General features: G+C 41.0%; 1 protein-coding gene across 1 annotated transcript in view; it reads left to right on the top strand.

Annotated features, from left to right (window-relative positions):
* The window catches only part of csmd2 (CUB and Sushi multiple domains 2), a 2,031,293-nt gene that overhangs the window by 1,456,674 nt on the left and 553,630 nt on the right, over nt 1-20,989 (top strand). The window contains exons 11-12 of the mRNA XM_063033882.1: nt 15,363-15,466; nt 18,602-18,714. Of these exons, the coding sequence (XP_062889952.1) occupies nt 15,363-15,466; nt 18,602-18,714 (217 nt within the window). The remainder of the gene's footprint in view (nt 1-15,362; nt 15,467-18,601; nt 18,715-20,989) is intronic.

The following is a 20,989-nucleotide window of genomic DNA, read 5'->3' on the forward strand; positions in this document are numbered from 1 at the left end:
CAGTGGTACCATTCCTAATTTTTTCCAAATTTAAACATATTATAATTTGGGAAAACCATTGAAATGTAGTAGGGGGATTAGAATCTTTCCATTTAAATAAAACGGATCTTCTGTTTTTTTTTAGTGTAGGGGGTAAAAACTTTTCTTTTGAACCCTTTTCATGTTCAGTTATTAAGAGATTGGGAGGTTTAAATTAAATATCTTACTCGGAGTCTGTGTCTGGATATGTTAACCGTTATTAATGTAATCCCAATCTCTTTGTATCATTATCATTGTTACGTTATCAATTTGAAACTCAATAAAAAAGATTGAAAAAGAAAAGTATACTCTCTGCTGTTTATCCAAGTCTTTGCTGACACATGAAATCTACACATTATTTTGAATGAGCTGAAACAGCATGAAGTGATCAATTTAAAATCATGTTTGACTTATTTGCTCAAGTCCTTTGGAGATGTGTTTTTTTAGAATAGATAAGGAAGACCTATTAAGTATGATGCATTTTGGTTTTTGGAAGGTGTTCATTAGGTGCTGTGTGGGAGGTTGATCAGCAAGGTTATATGACATGTGGATTTGGGACAACATACTAACCAGTAGTGAGTGTTTTTATTTGGACATAATGAAGAGTGAAATAAACATATCCTTCTGCTACAAATGATGTGCTGTATGGATCAGTGTTTTGGTCCCTATTTGTATTATTATATTGTTGATCGACTTGAGGGGAACAAAATCAAATTTGTGCACTTGCTGTTGATGGGATTTGTGAGGATCCTTCAAGAAATATGGAGAAGATGTGATAGTCAAGTGGAAACCTGACAAATGGAAAAAATATAAGGTGCTCCACTTTGAATAGGAAAACAAAGCCTTTGTTAAATGGTGAAAGATGGGAAAGACAAGGTAGTGTTGATATTTCTTGGGTCTTAGGTATGCTTGTGCATAAATCACTGAAGGCCAACATGCAGATGTAACAGATGATTAATACGGCTAATGATAAGGCATTTATTAGGAGACAATTTGAATACGGGGTGAAGAAAGTCTTATTGTAAATTTGAAATATGCGCTTCTACTCAAAGAGCTTTTTAGCGTACTAATGCCAATACTTTTTGTGCTGTTGATAGACACAAAACATAAAAAAAAATGCTCTTCAGAAGGCATATCATCTATACTATTTAAATATTGCCTGCATGATGAAGAACGAGTGCAGGCAGAAATCAGAGCCATTTGACCCAATACAGTCACACTCACATTCTGATAGAACTGTTTACTTTGTTCTCAATTTCTTTCATCATGCAATGATATTCCACCATTTGTAATATCTGGAAAGTAAGAAAGCAACTGGTTGTAGTGTGGGGTGATGTTGTTTAGAGGGGGAATCACATGTTGAATGGTGAGAAGTTTATATACGGAAATATTAAAACCTACTCCTGGTGTACAGTGTTCTGTTCAATTCATTTCCTCCACATCTTGCTTTCCAAGTATCAAATCTTCTGTGGAAGTGTCCTGCCTCAGGCAGAACTCACATTAAATACATAGTGGAATTCTCAATCTCCAACAAACAGATAAATATTAAGAGCCTAACGACAAACAAGAGAAAATCTGCAGAAGCTGGAATCCCAAGCAACAAACACAAAATGCTGGAGGAATTCAGCAAGCCAGGCAGCATCCGTGGAAAACAGTACAGTTGACTTTTCGGGCCAAAACCCTTCAGGAGGAGTTTTAAGAGTCATATTTTGGTGGTATTCTTCATTGATGTTATGACCTTTTGATTACCTTAGTCTTCAACAGGCAGAACATTTTTTTTTGTATTTTGATCTTAACAGAGTTGAAGATCATGAATCTAGATTCCTTATCACACAGATTATAATTAGCATGAATCTGAGTTTCATTCTTGGAAGAGCTAAATAACACTTCAAGCCATCATTATTGTTCCTTGCCAATATAACCTGAGAGTTACCTTCAGATTCGTTCAGCAAGAAACAAAGACATTGCACGTTAATGTGATGTTGTTTCATTGAGTTTTTTTTTCAAGAAATTTCTCAGGCTCCAGGGATCAAAGTTCGTTGTAGGCCTTGATTTGCTGTCTGCATGGAGTTTACAACTTCTGCCCATGACTGTGTGGGTTTTATTGTGTAGTCTGGTTTTGCCTGACATTCCACATATGGGCTGGTTGGTAGAATAGTTGGCTACCATAAAATGCACCTTGGGAAGGTATGAAATGAATCAAAGGGGATGAAAAAGCGTGATTTATAGGGGTTCAGGTAAAATAAGAAAAGCGGGAGTGAGACTAATGAGAATGCTCCTTAAGAGCCAAAATGATTCTGGTAGGCTGAATGGCCTTCTTTGGCATTGTAATAAATGAGAAAGATCTCAATGGTTAGGCAGAGCTACAGATTTGTATTCATTATTACTTTCCACATAAGTAAATGGCCTAAAATTCTTTCATGACAGATACATTTCACAGGATTTAGTATAGACTTGAGATAATTAAATTGACTGCATTGAACTATTTGTGGCCTAAAATCTGTGTTAAATGGGATCACAAGTGAATTATCCATCAATAACGTTTTGGAAAATTGTTGTCCTTTGATGAGTTGGCAAGAGGTCGGGGGAGTGAGCTACCACTGGAACAAGATGCAAGATAGGATGCAGCTAGCTGCTCAGATGAAAAGTGGGATTAATAGCTTTGATAAGTGCACAACTTTGAGAATATCATTGGCTTATCGAGGAAAAGCCTCATGTTAATTGAGCTGTGTTCAAAGAAACTTCAAAGAGTACTCCCTCAGGCATACCAGCTCTCTAGATACAATCCATTTAGTACCATCTTTGTCCTTTACCCTGATCTCTATACTTTCCACTGCCCCCATCAAGTATTTACCTTCATTTATTAAAGATCAAAGTTCATTTATTATCAAAGGATATGTGCAGTCTACAATCCCGAGAATAGTCTTTTCCAGACGGCCGTAAAAGAAGGAAAACCATGGAACCCATTCAGGAAAAACTTTAGCTCCCACCCCCCCAACCCACACACATGCAAAAAAAAACATGCAAACAGCAACAAGAACATCAACCCCCATGCGCACAGAAAAAACAAAGAAATCACACAAATGGCTACAAGAAAGAACAAGTGACAAAAGAGAATATCAAAACACAAAGTTGAAAGAGTCCAATTGAACGACAGTCCAATCCAAAAACTGCAGGGCCAGTACTATTCTCCAACATCATCAAGGGAGAGAGTGGGAGAGATCATTCAAATCCTTCCCTCAGGGGCAGTGAGCGAGAGGGAGAGAGAGACCATCACACATAGACATCTTCCTCTGACAGCACGAGGAAGAGGGAAATACTAAACTGCAATTGTGTCTATTAACATGGTGATCAATTGGGAGTAGTTACCTGCTGAATTCCTGATAGATGTTCATAATGTTTTCCTTCCAATTTTCAGTTTTGCTGTTGTTATTAGTGTGAAGTTCACTGTTGGGCAAGATCTACAGTCAGATTAGTATTGCACATGTAACACCCTGGTTCACAATTTTACTGTTATGCTGTAGGTATTTCATTTTAGATAGATAGATAGATAGATTTTATTGATCCCGAGGGAAATTGGGTTTCGTTACAGCCGCACCAACCAAGAATAGAGCATAAATATAGCAATACAAAAACCGCAAACAATCAAACAACAAAATGCAAACTATGCCAGATGGAAAATAAGTCCAGGACCCATCTATTGGCTCAGGGTGGCTGACCCTCCACGGGAGGAGCTGCAAGTTCGATGGCCACAGGCAAGAACGACCTCCTGTGCCGCCCAGTGTTGTATCTCGGTGGAATATGGCCGAAGTCCAACAGTAAAAAGTTCAATATCCGGTCTACAAACACGTTCCTCGATTGTAGTATGACCCGGATTGCACCATCTGTTGTTAACCAGAACAGTAAGCACCCAACTCCTTTACGCTTACCGCTCTCAGTGCACTTCCAGTCAGCAGTTCTGTAAGAGCAGTCTGTTCTCCTTTCAGCCTGGTTGGGTTACTCTTAAAAATAAGAGATGCTTAGGAATGTGTGTCATCCAATTAGGATGGTGGAACTGGGAGAAGGTTCTAGAGAATGCTGGGGAGAGCTGTTTGTGAGGGACACTAAGGTTGGTCTTTGTCTTTGTTTGGCGGGAGAGGAGGAGAGAAGATGATGGGGAGAACCAGCCACAAGGTTTGATCCAGTGGGAAACGCAATTTGAAGGAGCAGAGGTCTATCGGAGATCGGTGGATATGGCTTTTGGAAGATTTGAGCTGCAACCTGTGTACATTTGACAGTTTAATTATAATGGGCCCTCCTTGTTTTTTTTTTCTTTTCTTTACTAACTCTTTGGTTAAGTTAACTTTCATAAATATGCTTTATAAGTGTATGCTTCGTATGATCTGCTATTTCATGTCGGGTGATTGCAGGGTGAGAAAGGTGGGTATCTCACCTCGGAGTCCAGTGGCTGTTAATGAGGGGCTAATAAGCCACATTTCCAGAGATGTTCAGTAAAGAGGGGTTTCACACAGAAGCAGATTACCTGCCTCCAAGCTTCTGCCTAGGCCCAGAAGCACTGAAGTTAGCTTGGCTGTACAATTGGCAAGATCTCAAGAGCACAGCTGACAGGATCTGTAACAGTCAGAAAGAGCAATTTAATCACAAACTGGTTGGGTTACAGGAATAGCATTCAGACTGTTGATCTGGTAACAAATTAAAATCCCACCATGCCAGCTGAAGAATTCAGCAATTAGATAAATCTGGAATAGAAAAGCAAGGACTAAAAATTTGTTTGCAAAGTTCCAAACTAAGTTATGCTGTGTTGGAAATTGGCTTAAACCAGAATAATAAAACTTTGGATATGTTTTTGAATATTTTTTAAATTATTCGGAAATTAATCTTATTATTCTGGGCAGGATTTTGGTTTTCTAATGAACAGTCGACTTTTGGGCTGAGGCCCTTCATCAGACTTGAAAAGGAAGGACGAATGAGGCAGGGGAAGAAGGAGGGGGTAAGCGAAAGAGTATAAGCTGACAGGTAATAGGTGAAACCAGGTGAGAGGGATAGTAGGTGTGTGAGGGAGGGGGAATAAAGTGAGAAACTGGGAGGTGAAAGAACAGAGGTTCCTAACCTTTGTTATGCCATGGACCCCTACCATTACTAAGGAGGTCCATTAACCCCAGGTTGGGAACTTCCGTGATAGGTGGAAGAAGTAATTTTCTGGAGAAGAAATCCAATAGGAAAGGCCAGTGGACCATGGGAGAAAGGGGAGGATGAGGGGCACCAAAGAGAGGTGATGGGCAGGTGAGAAGAAGAGAAGTGGTAAGAGGAGAGCTAGAATGGCGGCAGAATCTCTTGTGTTTAAGTGCAAAATGCAAAGCCTGTTTTTCAGTACAATTTTCATTTATGCTGGTGTGAAACATGAGAGTTCTCATTGTTTTACAGAACATCTCAGCTTTACTTGCCCACTTCCTAAACTATGCAGGATAAAGGTTCATCTGTGTTCTTTGTCCTGACCAAGATCTGTGAATTGTTATGACCTTGTCCCAATGCACCATCAGGAGTGTGCCTTGACTGCTTTGCCCCATAGAGGTCAGGATCGCAGGTGCCATCTCCTTCTAAATGTCAGGATTATTGCAGGCTGCCAGTGTTGATTTCTGCCACAGCTATCAGTCTTCTGCTCTGCACTGTGTTTGGTAGATCATCCAGAGTGGTAGAGGTTTCATGTAGTTTTCCTCTGACCTACAGGAGCAAGCAGGGTAAGCAGAGGATTTGCCTGCCCTACATCTCTCCAAATTGTTCATTCCCCTCCATAGATGCTTCCTGACCAGCTGAGTTCCTCCAGCATTTTGTGTCTGTTGTTATCAGTTTTCAGCATCTCCAGAATCTCTTGTGTTTATGTAGCATTTAACTTGCCATACCTGAAAAGTTGCCAGACAAGAGAGTCTTCATGCTGCCTATCATCCTTCCTCATTCCTCCTCACCCACTCCTACTACCACTCCGCCCCCTGACTCTCCTCCCTCTTTCCTCACACTCTTTCTGCCCCCACTCCTCCACCTCCCTTTTCAGCCCTTTTCCAGGTTCCAATGATTCCCACAATATCACTCCTACCCTACTTGCATCTCTTCAGCGTAAATTCATTTAGTAACAGCACTCTTTTGTAGCTGGAGGAGTTCTCTGTATGAAACTAAGAAGAAAAAACAGCAAACACTAGAAATCTGAAATATAAATTGAATCAGTTCTGGGAAAACTTGCAGACAAGACACATCTGTGGAAAATGAACAGAGAAACTTCTGGGTCTGTGTTACCTTGTCGGAATTTCTTATAAAGAGTTACAGACCTGAAATATTGACTATTTCACTTTCCACAGATGCTGTCTGATTTGGTAAGCTTTTTGAGCATTTTCTGTTTATAGTTCAGTGTGTCATCAGTACGGTGATACCTATTTGACAGTTGATCGCAAAGATGTCGTGTCCTGAAATTTGCTGTTTTGCGATGGTTGTACTTTGCAATACATAATAATTACTACACTTTTAAAAATAAATTAATTAGCTAAAAACGAGAGCAAAAATGTATCAAGGTAACGTACAAGGGTTCATTATCTGCTTAGAAATCTGATGGTGGAAGGGAAGAAGCTGTTTCTAAAATGTCGAGCATGAGTCATCCGGTTGCTCTACCTCCTCCTTGATGGTAGCAATGAGAAGAAAGCATATCCTGGATGATGGAGGTCTTTAATGTTGGACGCTGCCATTTTGAAGCATCATCTTTTGAAGATGTCCTTGATGCTGGGGAGGCGAGCGACCATGATGAAGCTGGCTAAGTTTGGTATTTTCTGCAGTTTTTTCCCAGTCCTGCACATTTACCACCCTGCACAACAAGGGGAAATAAAACCTTAGATCATGACTACACAAATGTGGCTGATGCTTACCAAGCCTCTACCCTCCTCCACCTGGGACAGTCCGACCATCTTTCATTGTTTCTGCTTCCCAAGTTTAGCCCGGTCGTTAAACGTGTGAAACCCACAATAAAGAAAATTAAGATCTGGCTGGAGGGTGCCGACTCTGGTCTTCAGCACCAATTCCAGCACACAGACTGGAGCGTGTTTGCTGCCCATGCCACCAAAGACTCTCAGATGAACACTGACTTATATACCAACTCTGTCCTTGAGCACATCAACAAGTGTGTAGATAGAGTGACATCACAAAAACAAATAAAAATTTTCCTCAATCAGAACCCATGGATGAACAGAGAAGTTTGCCTCCTGGTCAAAGCCAGAGATTCAGCCTTCAGGTCTGGAGACCGGGAGGCTTACAGCTCAGCCAGGGCCAACCTGAGGAGAGGAATCTCTCAGGCTAAACACACATACAAACAGAGGATCGAGGAACAGTTCAACTCCTTGGACCCCCGGTGCATGTGGCATGGTATACAGATTATTACAGACTTAAAACCACCTAGTTCTGTGCCCCCTTCCAGCTCTGTTTACCTCCCTGATGATCTCAATTACTTCTATGCTCGCTTTGACGGAGGGAACAAGGAGGTCACCCTCAAAGCGGATCTCCCACCTGGTGAACCGCCTCTCTCACTTTCCACCTCCGATGTTTGTGCCACCCTGAGCAGGCTGAATATACAGAAGGCAACTGGTCCAGATGGAATACCTGGCCGTGTGCTCAGAGTCTGTGCAGGGCAGCTGGCCAGGGTCTTCATGAATATTTTCAGTCTGTCCCTGGCCCAGGCAATTATCCCTACAAGCTTCAAGATCGCCACCATCATGCCAGTGCTGAAGCATTCCACTGCCATAGGCCTGAATGTCTTCCGCCCAGCTGCACTCACCCCCATCATTGCAAAGTGCTTTCAGAGACTGGTTCTATCACATCTGGTTCTATCACATCTGAAATCCTGTCTGCCCACTACCATGGACCCCCATCAATTTGCCTATTGCACCAACAGGTCGACAGAGGACGCCATCTCCACGGCATTTTATTCTGCCCTGACCCACCTGGACAGTCCCAACTCTTACGTCAGAATGCTGTTCATTGACTTTAGTTCGCATTCAGTACTGTGATCCCATTCAAGCTGATCGCCAAACCTCGCCAGCTTGGTATCAGCTCATCCCTCTGCAATTGGACCTTGGACTTTCTGACTAACAGACCCCAATCTGTTAAGTTAATTAACCTCTCCTCCTCCATTCTCACCCTGAGTACTGGCGTGCCTCAAGGCTGTTTGCTGAGCCCTCTTCTGTACTCCCTTTTCACCTATGACTGCATTCCCGTACACGGTTCTAACTCCATAATCAAGTTCACAAACGACACCACGGTGCTTGGCCTGATCAGAAGGGATGATGAGACGGCCTACAGGGACGAGGTCCTGCACCTGGCCATGTGGTGTGCCAATAACAACCTGACCTTTAACACCCAGAAGACCAAGGAGATTATTGTGGACTTCAGGCATGCTAGGAGCCACACTCATGTCCCCATCTACATCAACGGAGCTGTAGTGGAGCATGTATCAAGCTTCAAATTCCTTGATGTCCACATTTCCGATGATCTCACCTTGTCCCTGAACTCCTCCATCCTGATCAAAAAGGCGCAGCAGCGCCCTTATTTCCTGCAGAGCATCAAGAAAGCTCACCTCTGTCCCAGGACACTGACGGACTTTTACCACTGTACCATTGAGAGCATACTCACCAACTGCATCTCAGTGTGGTATGGCAATTGTCCCATATCAGACCGCAAAACACTCCAGCGTGTGGTGAAAACTGCCCAGCGGATTATCGGCAACCAATTGCCCACCATTGAAAACATCTGCCATAAACACTGGCTGGGCAGGGCGAAAAGCATTATCGAGGATGCATCTCACCCTAACCAAGGACTTTTTACTCTTCTCCCATCCGGTAGGTGCTACAGGAGCCTCCGCTCCCGCACCAGCAGGCACAGGAAGAGCTTCTTCCCTGGGGCTGTGACCCTGCTGAACCTCTCATCACAGCGCTAAGCAGTATTGCATCCGTATTGTACTGTCTCAGTACTTTTATATTTGTATGCTGTAGCACTTACTTTTTATTCGCAGTTACTTTTTAAATAATGCTACTCTTTTGCGCTTCTGGTCAGATGCTAATTGCATTTCATTGGCTTTGTATCTGTATTCGGCACAATGACAATAAAGTTGAATCTAATCTAATCTAATCTAATTTACTCCTCCATGTCAGATAGAATGCGCTCCATGGTATATCTGTTGAATTATGTGAGAGTCTCTGGTATCATACCAAGCAACACACATCAAAGTTGCTGGTGAATGCAGCAGGCCAAGCAGCATCTATAGGAAGAGGCGCAGTCGACGTTTCAGGCCGAGACCCTTCGTCAGGACTTGGTATCATACCAAGTTTCCTCAAACTCTTAATGAAATATAGCTGTGCTGTTCTGTTGTCTTTGTAAATGCATTGACATATTGGGCCCAGGATACATCTTCCGATATGTTAACACTCAGAAACACACACACACACACACACCAGTTATGCTCCCACACACTATGCACTATGTTTGCCACTGAATGAATTGGATGTTTCATATGAGTGAAGAAGAAGAAGAAAGTCCTTAACTCCAAATGGAGTCATCAGGACGCTGTCATAATGATGTTTTTTTAGCAGGCCGAGTTGCTAGCTCGACGCTCAACCCAGCACGGATGGAAAGCGTGCCAGGGAGCCGACTGGATTCGAACTCGGGAGCCTTCGTTCCGAAGTCCGGCGCTGATGCCACTACACCACCAGCCAGCTATCATATGAGTAGCAGTTCTGTAATTTAATCCCTTTGATTTAGCTGTTGAACAAATCTTTTCAAAGGATGCATTAATTTGATGTCTGGATTACAAGAGCACTGCAGTGTTTTTGTTGGCTGAAATATCATCCTTGCTAATGATTAGATATTGGCTTGTGATATTATCAATGATGCTTTTATCCAGTTCCAAGCGAACTGTATAAGATAAACATTATTAAATAAGCAATGGGAAAGTTGTACAGTTCCCTTTTCAAAAAAGACCTAATTGACCATGAACAGAAATAGTTCTGTCAATTAATTAGCAATATCTCAGTAATTTATTCTTTGTTTTATGTGCCAGAGGATTGCACATGGTTGTCTTGTTTTCTACAGGCAATCTGACACAAAAAACATAGTTTAATTTTAAGTGAAAATCAACATCTTACACTTGACTAAAAAGCTATGTGATGGAAGAGTGCTATTGCTATTCCCCTCTGACACCAGTTCTACTCTTACAATACGATTGTGATCCAGATAAAAGTTAATCACCACTGGCAAGTATCTGCTGAGTGTATTCCTATGCAGATCAATACAGATACTTCAAAATAGAGGAGAAATCTGCTTTTGATTGCTGGGTCTAAAAGTATAAAAATGTAAAAGCCATAAGCTGCAGACACCATAGAGCATTCAGTTCATTGAAGTCAGCGAAACATGGATGAGTATTACCACTTGACTAAATGGTATTGCCGTTTACCCCAAAGGATAGGAACAAGTTCCCACTCTGTCCTCCAGACGTTTTAATTTGGCCACATGGATGCCAATATATTCATTTTAAACCTTTCTGAACATAATTTTCTTCTTAATATGTGAAGGAACGAATCATAGATATACTACTATTCTGTATAAAAAGTAAATCTGAGGTGCGCTGGAGTACTAATGGAAATAAAGTTCAAAGTTCAAAGTAAATATATTATCAAAGTACATATATTAACAAAGAATGTATAAAGTATACAACCTTGAGATTTGTTTGCTCACAGGTAGCTGCAAAAGCAAGAAATCTGAAAGAACCTATTAAAAAATAAGACTAAACCCTTCCCCCCAAATGTGAACCGAGAAAGAGAAAAGAAGACAAATCATTCAGACAATGGAAGTGAGCGACAACAACAGCATTCCGAACCAAATTAAGTCCTCAGACCTAAATTTCTGGAACAGCCCGAGTAGGCCCAAAGCCTTGGTTCATCATATTAGTGGGGCAAATCACCACAAAGTTCGCAGTCACGAAGCACAGCAGCCAGGGGCAGTCTCACAGACTTAGCATTGTAGAGAGAGGACACACCGCAGCTGGGGTCCTAATTGCACTTACAGGCTGGGCCCAGGACAGGTCCTCCGAAATAATAACACCAAGGAATTTAAAGTTGCTGTCCCTCTCAGGCTGTGATCCTCCAATGAGGACAGGGTCATGGACCTCTGGTTTCCTTCTCCGGAAGTCAATAGTCAGCTCCTTGGTCTTGCTGACATTGAGAAAGAGGTTGTTGCTATCGAATTACTCGGCCAGATTTTCAATCTCCCTCCTATATATTGATTCATCACCACCTTTGAATTGGCCAATGACAGTGGTGTATTCAGCAAACCTAAATATGACATTGGAGCTCTGCCTAGTCACACAGTCATAAGTGTAAAGCGAGTAGAGCAGGGAGCTAAGCACACAGCCTTGTGGAGCACCTGTGCTAATGGAGATTGCGGAGGAGATGTTGTTGCCAATCCAAACTGACTGGGGTCTGCAAATGAGGAAATCGAGGATCTAATTGCACAAGGAGGTATTGAAGCCATGGTCTTGGAGATTATTAATTAGTTTTGAGGGGATGATTATATTGAATGCTGAATTGTAGTCAATAAAGAACATCCTGATGTATCCATCTTTGATGTTCAGATGTTCCAGGGTTGAGTGAAGAGCCAATGAGGTGGCATCTGCTGTGAACTTGTGGTCCAGAGGAGGTTCACGAGGATGATTCCTGGAATGAAGGGGTTAACATATGAGGAGTGTTCGGCAGCTTTGGGCTTGTACCCACTGGAATTTAGAAGGATATGAGGGGATCTTAATGAAACCTATGAAATGTTGAAAGGACTAGATAGGGTGGATGTGGAGAGGATGTTTCCAATAGTGAAGGTGTCCGGGACTACAGGGCACAGCCTCAAAACTGAGGGGCAACCTTTTAGAACAGATATAAGGAGGAATTTTTTAAAGTCAGAGAGTAGTGAATCTGTGGAACGCTCTGCCTCAGACTGTGGTGGAGGCCAAGTCCGTGGGTATATTTAAGGCAGAAGCTGATCTTTTCCTGATCGGTCAGGGCATCAAAGGTCATGGCGAGAAGGCAGGTGTATCAGGTTGGGTGGGATCCGGGATCAGCCATAATGACAAAGTAGATTCAATGGGTTGAATGACCTAATTCTGCTCCTATGTTTTATGGTCTTATGATTTCATGGACCTGTTGCTCCAGCAGCCAAATTGGAATGGATCTAAGTCACTTCTCAGACAGGAGTTGATATGCTTCAGCACTAACCTCTCAAATCACTTCATCACTGTGGATGTAAGTGCTATCTTGTGATAGTTATTATGACAGATCACCACTCTCTTCTTGGGCACTGGTATAAGTGAAGCCTGCTTGAAACAGGTAGGTACCTCAGACTGCCAAGTGAGAGGTTAACGATCTCAGTGAACGCTCCTGCCAGTTGATCAGCACAGGTCTTTAGTACATGGCCAGATACCCCTTCTTGGTCAGATGCTTTTTGTGGGTACAGCCGCATGAAGGTTGCTCACACGTCAGCCTCAGAAACTGAAATCACAGGATCACTGGCGGCTGTGGGAGGTCATGATGATTCCTCCATGCTTTGACCATCAGAGTCAGTATAGAAGACATTGAGCTCATCTGGAAGTGAAGCCCTGTTGTTGCCTATGTTGCGTGATTTAACTTTGAAGAGGTGATATTATTGAAGCCCTGCCATAACTGTCAAGCAGCCTTCACTGAGTTAAGTTTAATCTGGAATTGCCACTTGGCCAGTGAGATGGATTTCCAGAGATTTTACTTGGATCTTTTGTAGCTTTCTTGGTCACCAAACGTGAATGCCTTTGATCTGGCTCTCAGCAGATTGTGGGTCTCGTGGTTCATCCATGGCACCTAGTTGGGAAAAACCCTGAATGATTTTGTCGGGACACACTTATCTACAACAGTTTTAATAAAGTCCATGACAACCATGGTCTATTCATTCAGATCCCCAAATGAGTCTTCAAATACGGCTCAGTCCAGAGACTCAAAGTGATCCAGTTTACTGAAATGCAGTCTGGGCAAGTAAAGGCAGATTGAAGTCTGTCACAAGCCTTGTGGCCCATCAGGCCAGTGCTTATGCCGGTTTCCAAAGAAAGGCAGGCATTCCTTATATTAATAGAATATTGGTCTATTGTGTTGGGACCTCTAGTGCTATAGGTTATATGCTGATGGTAATTAGGCTGGGTTTTCTTCAAACAAGCCTAGGTGAAGGCTCTGACTATGATTTGAAATGCATCGGGATGAACCGTTCCTTGTTTGTAGACAGCATCATGTAGTATCTCAAGCACTTGATTGTAGTCGGCTGCTGGTGGTATCTAACATTCATTAGTTTGGAAAATCTGTCAGTGAAAGAAGCCAAAGTCGTTAGTGAAATCTTGAAATTCATCCCTGTGGATGAACACCCCGCTGCATCGGCTTTAAAGATACTTCAAATGAAATCTTAGAGCTGGAGTGTGATGCACTGACACAACTATTTTGGCATTTACATAGTAACTGTGGATGAATTTCTTAGCACGTGCTTCTTATAAATTATTTTTGATCTGCTGCACACAATACTGCATGCTCTGACCCAAATACATTTTTGTATTAAACCAATTTAAGAGCGCATTAAGCATACAGCACTTCACTTCGGAATCATGAAGAATAATTTAAAATGCAAAGCACTTTATTTGATTAGCAAAATTAACTGTTGCTTGACTGCATTGGTACATTTTGAATATGCCAATATCCGGATAAGTTTCAGTGGAGTCTTGAGAGGAAAGAATGGACTTCTCAAGACTTGTGCAATATGCGCACGGCTTGTCAATCTTCCAAGCAGAAATTTGACCTCAGGACTTTCCTAAATATAACTTCGTGTTGGTTGCAGTCTGAGGTAACAGAGGCAATGAAAGCATGAAAGAAGCAACAGTTTTGAACCTAGCTTTGTTTAATGAGATGAGAATCTTTCTAAAACGCTGGCTATAGTGGGCCTAATAGAAGTGAATTTGAAGCAAAATGCATCATGTAAGTACGCAGCATCTGAAAAAATGTATTCATTATGCAAAATCTCTATGATACCATGATATATTTTAGTATAGGCTAAGACTTTCAGACATCTGAAAATACATTAAAATATACTATTTATGGTGTTTTTGTTTCCAAAGATCCAACATTCAAAATTCTTCTTTTTTTAATGTTATGGAGTAGGCCTTATACTCCTTCTCCAATATTCAAGTGAGTTTGAGTGGAGAATTCTTTCTCTCATTCCACCTAATGGTCATGAGCTTTGTATTTCAAGCTGAGGAAGGTAGGAGTCTCATAATGATTGAGGGAGGATTATAATGGGAAGATATGGAGAATAAGGATCTCCAGAGTTGCATTGGAGCCATTAGCAAGGAAATTGCAATCAGCTGTTGGTGGTCATAATCATGTTTGAAGGGCAGTGATGGTCTTGTGAGGTTCATGCTTATGATTTGGTTTGAATTCATTATTGAGAAGATGGTTGAGATCAGGTAAATAGAAGAGTTCCTAGTTGATGTTGGTTCCCATTGTCAGACATGATGACCTGACTCCTGCAAATGGAGTTTTCTTTGAATTCAGAATGAAACAGGCCTCATACTACTGAAGACAATTGAATGTACTGCAAATGTATGGGCTCTCTTGTATGATAATGATTGGGACTGACACAGCATCCTGATTTAAAATCACAGATTCCTCCCGGTGGAGCTCCAATTTTCCATCCCATCAATTTTTTCACAAATGTTTAGTTGCAAGTCGAATTGATGTTAAGAGGGGAAGAGGACTTAACACACATCTAAAGTATAGATCAAATTAGAATAAAATGCTGCTGATGTTGATAAACAGAGTAAAACTCTGATAATCCATAGTCCAACGGTTGGACATCTCGTTTACCAAGTCTGATGTACAAGCATTCTCTAAGATACCCAGACCCTAGTTTCAGTCCTCCCACAAGCCTTGCCTTCTTCTGTTTCCTTCTTTCCCTTCAAAGTTAACAAGCTCACTGAAAAGGTCATTATCATCATTATTCTGTGACTATCATTATTCTGTGTAATGTCTTAAGAGTCTTAAACGTGTGTAGGTGTGTTAATTAAGATTAATATCCAGCACTCTGGTAAACCTATAAATCTGACAGCACTGAAGTCCCATGTGCGCTGGATTAATAGAGTTTTGCTCATTCTGGTGATAAACTACTCTTGATAGTTAATAACCAGATTTGATGCAGCCTGTTTATTTTTGTTTCATGATTTGTTTCTATCTGAGCTTTTATGAGTGTCTCAACTTTATCTCCAACAGGTCATCAGGCTTACTTTTGATGAATTTGAATTGGAAAGAGGCTACGATACACTAACCATCGGCGATGGTGGGCAGCCTGGAGAACCAAAAACAGTGCTCCATGTGTAAGTGCAGGCCAATCCTCTCCAAGAGTGTCTTCAGATGTGGTGTTTTTATTTTGCAGTATTCCCATCAGATAACACAGAATGAGTTGGCCAAAACAGCATGAAGTAGGGAGGAACTTCAGACTAAATTGGACTAAAATGTTACTTTACTGTAATTCAAAACATTGGATTAGAAGCCCACCCTGCTCTGAAAGAGGTGGTCTTTCCCTGCTCAGGCTAACCATCATGACAATCTGCTGAGTTGCTGCTGCACCCTTTCATTGGAGACATTTAAGGACAGAGTTTTTTGAGGAATACTTGTTACAAGTAGATTTTTCAGATTTTTTTTTGTATTTGATTGTGCCCGTTCATTTAAAATTTAATAATGCCAGGCAATATACAAATGGGTTCAACTAAAAATGAGGAAAAATTTACTGCCAGATACAAAAAGAATTGGATTGTTATCTCCTCCTGGATCATTGCTTGCTGCTTAACTGGAAAATCTGGAACTTTATGTATAGACGTATTTCCAATATCAATTATATTGCAACAGATGTCAAATAATATTTGTGTGGTCACAATAGCAACCCCGTAAATCCTTAAAAAACTGCAGGCTGAAGTCGTTGAACTTAACTCTACCAAGTGCATTAATGTGAAGATGACACCAAATCAACTTTAGTAATTATGGGGGTATTAACTTCTAGTTAGTTATCTAGGGGAACACATGCAAACTCAGTCCAGTTAGAAGGAACTGCCTCAAGAGGCCATCCAGAGCAGGTTTTGGTCTGAGAATGTTCTGAGATCGTGGAATGTGTTATAGGGATTGGGCAAGATCATGGGGCTTGTGGAGAGGGGATAGATTACCAAAGTGACCAAACTACTTTTATGAAGTATTTTTCCACACATGAAAATGCTTTCCTAGAAAGTACTGGGTGCATTTAAAGTGCATGAAGGTGTGGTACAGGAAGACCATGTTGGCAACAGTATCACGATTGACCCACCCAGGACAGGTTGCATAATTCCAAACTGAAGGATGGACCTGGAAGTTCAAGGTGACTGATGAAATTGGGCTAGTGCTATGGCGAGTGTCAGCTGGGGGGTGAATATCAGAGTTTAGCATGGAGTGGGGATTGGTTAAGTTGTGTTGATGACAGTCACACGTGTGGAGGATGTCAAGGACAGAACACTGAAGTTTGTGAAGGAGATCATTGGGGTAGAGTTGCGGTTATGACCGACGTTTTGGGGTATTATGTGGTGGGAAGAACTGTCATGTATTTAGAACTGAATGGGGAAGACCGAAGGCAGCAGGAGTGGAAAAATTGGAACCAGGAAAAATTGGGGCGACACGGTAGCACAGAGCTTGTACGTCCCCACCCATGACCACATGGATCTCTTCCAGGTGCTCTGGATTCCTCCCACTGTCCAAAGATGTACCATTTTATAGGTTAATTGCTGATTGTAAATTGTTCCATGATTAGTCGAGGGTTGCTGGGCGACGCAGCTTGAAGAACTGGAAGGGCCTATATCCATGCTGTATCTCCATAAATAAAATAACTAGTTGATTGGGAGGGAGTGGATAGAGCCTGCTAAGCAAGTGTGTCAGGAGATGGTTATGAGAGGAGCAAAGATGTTGTTAAGTCAATCAGGTACAGAGCTGGCAGCCTGGTCAGTAAGACCATCTTTTTCTGGCTCTCCTCCATGACAACGTAGTCTAAGTTCACCCACCATTCTCCAATAAGAAAGCTGCACAAAATATAACACCATCCCTTGGGGGCCTGACCTAGAAATCACATCAGGTTTACCAGAACGTGCCCAGCTAAATTTCTGATGTATTGTGAAATGAACCAAAAATCATCATTATCATGTTTCAGTTGGTAAAAAAAAAATCAATCGCTTCACGTAGGAAACAGAAATACAACTGAATTTCTAGGTGCTGCTTTTTGATTTACATCGAAGGGCCTTTGTGTCTGTTCCAGCGTCTCCTGCAGAGTGGCATGTTCACTGTCAGCAAGCAGTCAGTTAGCTGTAAAAATTACTTTTATTTAATGCAGCTCCAATTAGTGAAAGAGAATGAAGCTCCCGTTGCTTCCCAGCTGTCTGGTTCTGAGATCACCATTGAAGTGAAATTGATTGTTTTGGTTTCCAGTTTTCATAGTGTGTCACTGGAGCAGCCAGTTGTACAGAAGATAATGTGCACATAAGATTCTCAGTTATGCCACACATTCTCAAGATTAATGTTGTTATTTTCATACTGGTGAACTCAGTAGGTGTACTGAGCACTAATTTTATATAAAGCAACATACAGAAGACACCAGTTTATTCTCTCATCGTTTACTGGTATCTCAGTTGCACCATTTTCAGAATCAGAATCAGGTTTAATATCACTGGCATATGTTGTGAAATTTGTCAACTTAGCATCAGCAGTACAATGCAATACAGGTTTAATATAAAAAAAATTATATATTTACATGTGTGTGTGTGTGTGTATCTTAAATAGTTCAGTTAAAATAAGTAGAGCAAAAACAGAAATAAGTAAAACTTAGTGAGGGAATGTTCATGGGTTTGATGTCCATTTAGAAACCGGATGGCAAAGGGAAAGAAGCTGTTTGTGAATTGCTGAGTGTATGCCTTCAGGCTCCTGTATCTCCTTCCTGATGGTAACAATGAGGAGAGAGCATGTCCTGAGTGGAGTTTTGGGGGGTAGGCTCCTTAATGATGGACACTGCTTTCCTGAGGTACTGCTCCTTGAATATGCCATTTCCAATACAGGGCCATGTGCAATTCCATGTCTCTGAAGTTAATTAACTTATTTTTCTTTAAAATGTTGAGGTAGGCAAGCCAACATGACCAAAATTTGAAAGAAACTGCAGAAATTCCCCTCAGACATTGAAATCTTCTGCTTTGTAACTGTGAATGTTTGGTTGAGAACTTTGGGGACATTGCATTCAGAGACAACTAAAGGCAGCTGCTGAATTATTCACCTTTGGATAATTGGATTAATTAATTCTTCACATCATCATCAACTTCACTTTTCAATTATACTTCACTTTCTGTGACATCTGAGAGTCTTTCATCATGTGAATTCTGTTTAATTTTCTGACATTTGAAATGAAGTCAGATTGTACTAATCAGGTTTTCTGATTTTCTGCCTGGCAGGTTGACAGGCACAAATGTTCCTGACCTCATTGTGAGTATGAGCAATCAGATGTGGCTGAAATTCCAGACTGATGAGACCAACAGTATGTTGGGATTCAAGGCTATCTTTGCAGGTATTGTGCACAGTGGCGGAAAATAAGAAAGAATATTGCAAGGATAGAAAATTGTACCTTCTGCTGCCAGTTACTTTGAGAGCCTCAAATACAGATTTACCTGTGTCATTGGAAAGCTCACTCTGTGTGTGTTCTTCTGTGCTCCTTTATAGAAACGATGTTAGGAGGGGATTAGTGTGATCAATTGTTTTGATCCATCCAGCTTGGATGCACGCAACACTAATCTGTGTGCTTCCAGATGAGTTCAATTATCGCAATCCACCTGATTCGTCAAAATACTTGCTGCTCGTAAACACTTCCTGCAGTTTATTGGGGATTGAGTTATAGGTCTGGTGAAGTTAAAGAGACATTTATATGAACCTAGGTAGTGTTTATCCTTATAAAACTGATTAATTGCCAAGAATGTGAAGAATAAATAAATAAACAAATTCATAAAATTGCTTTAAAAGTTCTATGTACGTGGATTACCCAAAACTGAAGGGTTTTGGGAAATAATTAGCCGTTAAGCCTCAAATGTTTCCCAAAAGACAGTGCAACAATTGGTAGTAGATTCTGAGCCATTTACTTGGGGCCAGTCTTTAAGAACAAAAGGCATTTCAACAATTGATAGTAGAATCTGTTGGAGGAAATCAGTGGGTCGAGCACATTCTGCAAAGGGAAATGGATTGTCAGCATTTCGGGTCGAGGCCTTTCCTCTAGACTGAAAGAGTAGAGGCGAGGTAGCCGGTATAAAGGGATGAGAGGGAAGGCTGGAGCAAGAACTGGCAAGTGATAGGTGGAAGGGTGACAGGAAAATGGAGGAGGGAAGAGTGGAGATAACAACAGACTGGGAGGTGAAAGACAAAAGTAACAAAGGGCTGCATGTGTTGGAAACTAGCAGGAAAGAAAAGTTGTACATGGAACCAAATAAAGGAGGTTGTTGATAGGAACAGAATGGGGGGGGGGGGAACCCAGTGGGAGTGTTGTGGCTGATGACCAGATCAAGTAGGTGAGGGAGGAGAAAGAAACTGTGTGATGGGGGTTGTGTTATCTCAGTTGCATTGCGACACAGAAATTGGTGGTTAACCCCATTGAAAATCCAATGTCCAAAGTGGTGCCCATTGCTGAATAATCCTATTTCGTATGGTCCAAAGTTCAGAAACACTGAATGTAAAGGAAAGTTGGTACATAAATTTCAAGAGCACTGACTTCAAAGAATTGGGAATTGCTTAACCAAATTGATTTAAACGTCTAAGATTATTGTAAGACATTTTAATGGAATGCACATAGGAACTTTTAAAGAAGTATCAGTGAATTTTCAGGATCAGAGCGTGTGACCCCATATTGCTCAATGTATTCATCAAAAATACATAAAGTGGAAGAAAGTCCCTGCCTATGCAGGAAGAAGAAGGTTGCAGGACTGCAGTGATATTTTGAAAAACCTGCCAAAGTGTGGGACAGAGGCAAAAAGACTGGGATTTGTATCACTCCTTCTATTTTAAGGACATTTTTAAAGTCTTTATAGCAATGAAATATTGTTGCTGTAACACAGGTCACTGATTCTTGAGACATTGGTGAAAACATGTCCCACTAGGAAAAGTGCTAATTCCATTGAAAACAAATAACATTTTCTTATTTAAAATAATCAGGGTTGATCATCTGAGGGTCTTTTGCACAAATGCAACGTTTTTTCATATGTTTGTTTTTAATTTTATAAATTATATGATTATATGATAGCCCAGTACCCACAAAATCAGTTGTCCTCAGACAAGAGATTATCATTTCAACTTGATAAAAAAGTGTGAAAAAGTCATTTAAAATGTATAATATATGTGCCAGATGAAAGAGTAGAGTGAAGAACTTCTTTAAAACTAAAAGCAGTGAATTTTCACAAAATTTACTCTTATTTTGTGTTTGCTCAAAATGTGTCCCAAGTTTTGTCAGCACGGTCAGATATTTATATTAAAAAAAAGCAATAAAATCAGGCAACCCCGTGGTCAACTATATTCCTGAGGACCCCCTTTCCACACTCCACATCTGCTAAATGCAACAAGGTCAAACATGCTCCTGTAAGTTTGCTATTTTTTTCAATAATTTTTACATATTTATTGATGTTGCTACTGTCACAACCATGATGTGTCAACACTGTCTGTTTTGTATAGAGAGAATTATTTTAAGTTCTGTCATAAATTTATGCCTTTTAAGTAGAGGCCAGAGGCAGCTAGCAAGAAAGGGAAAACAAGATGGCTCCTGTATACAAATCATGCATGTCATGTAAAAAAGTGTGTTTTTGTCA

The sequence above is a fragment of the Mobula hypostoma genome, chromosome 26 (assembly GCF_963921235.1).
Source record: "Mobula hypostoma chromosome 26, sMobHyp1.1, whole genome shotgun sequence".
NCBI lineage: Eukaryota > Metazoa > Chordata > Chondrichthyes > Myliobatiformes > Myliobatidae > Mobula > Mobula hypostoma.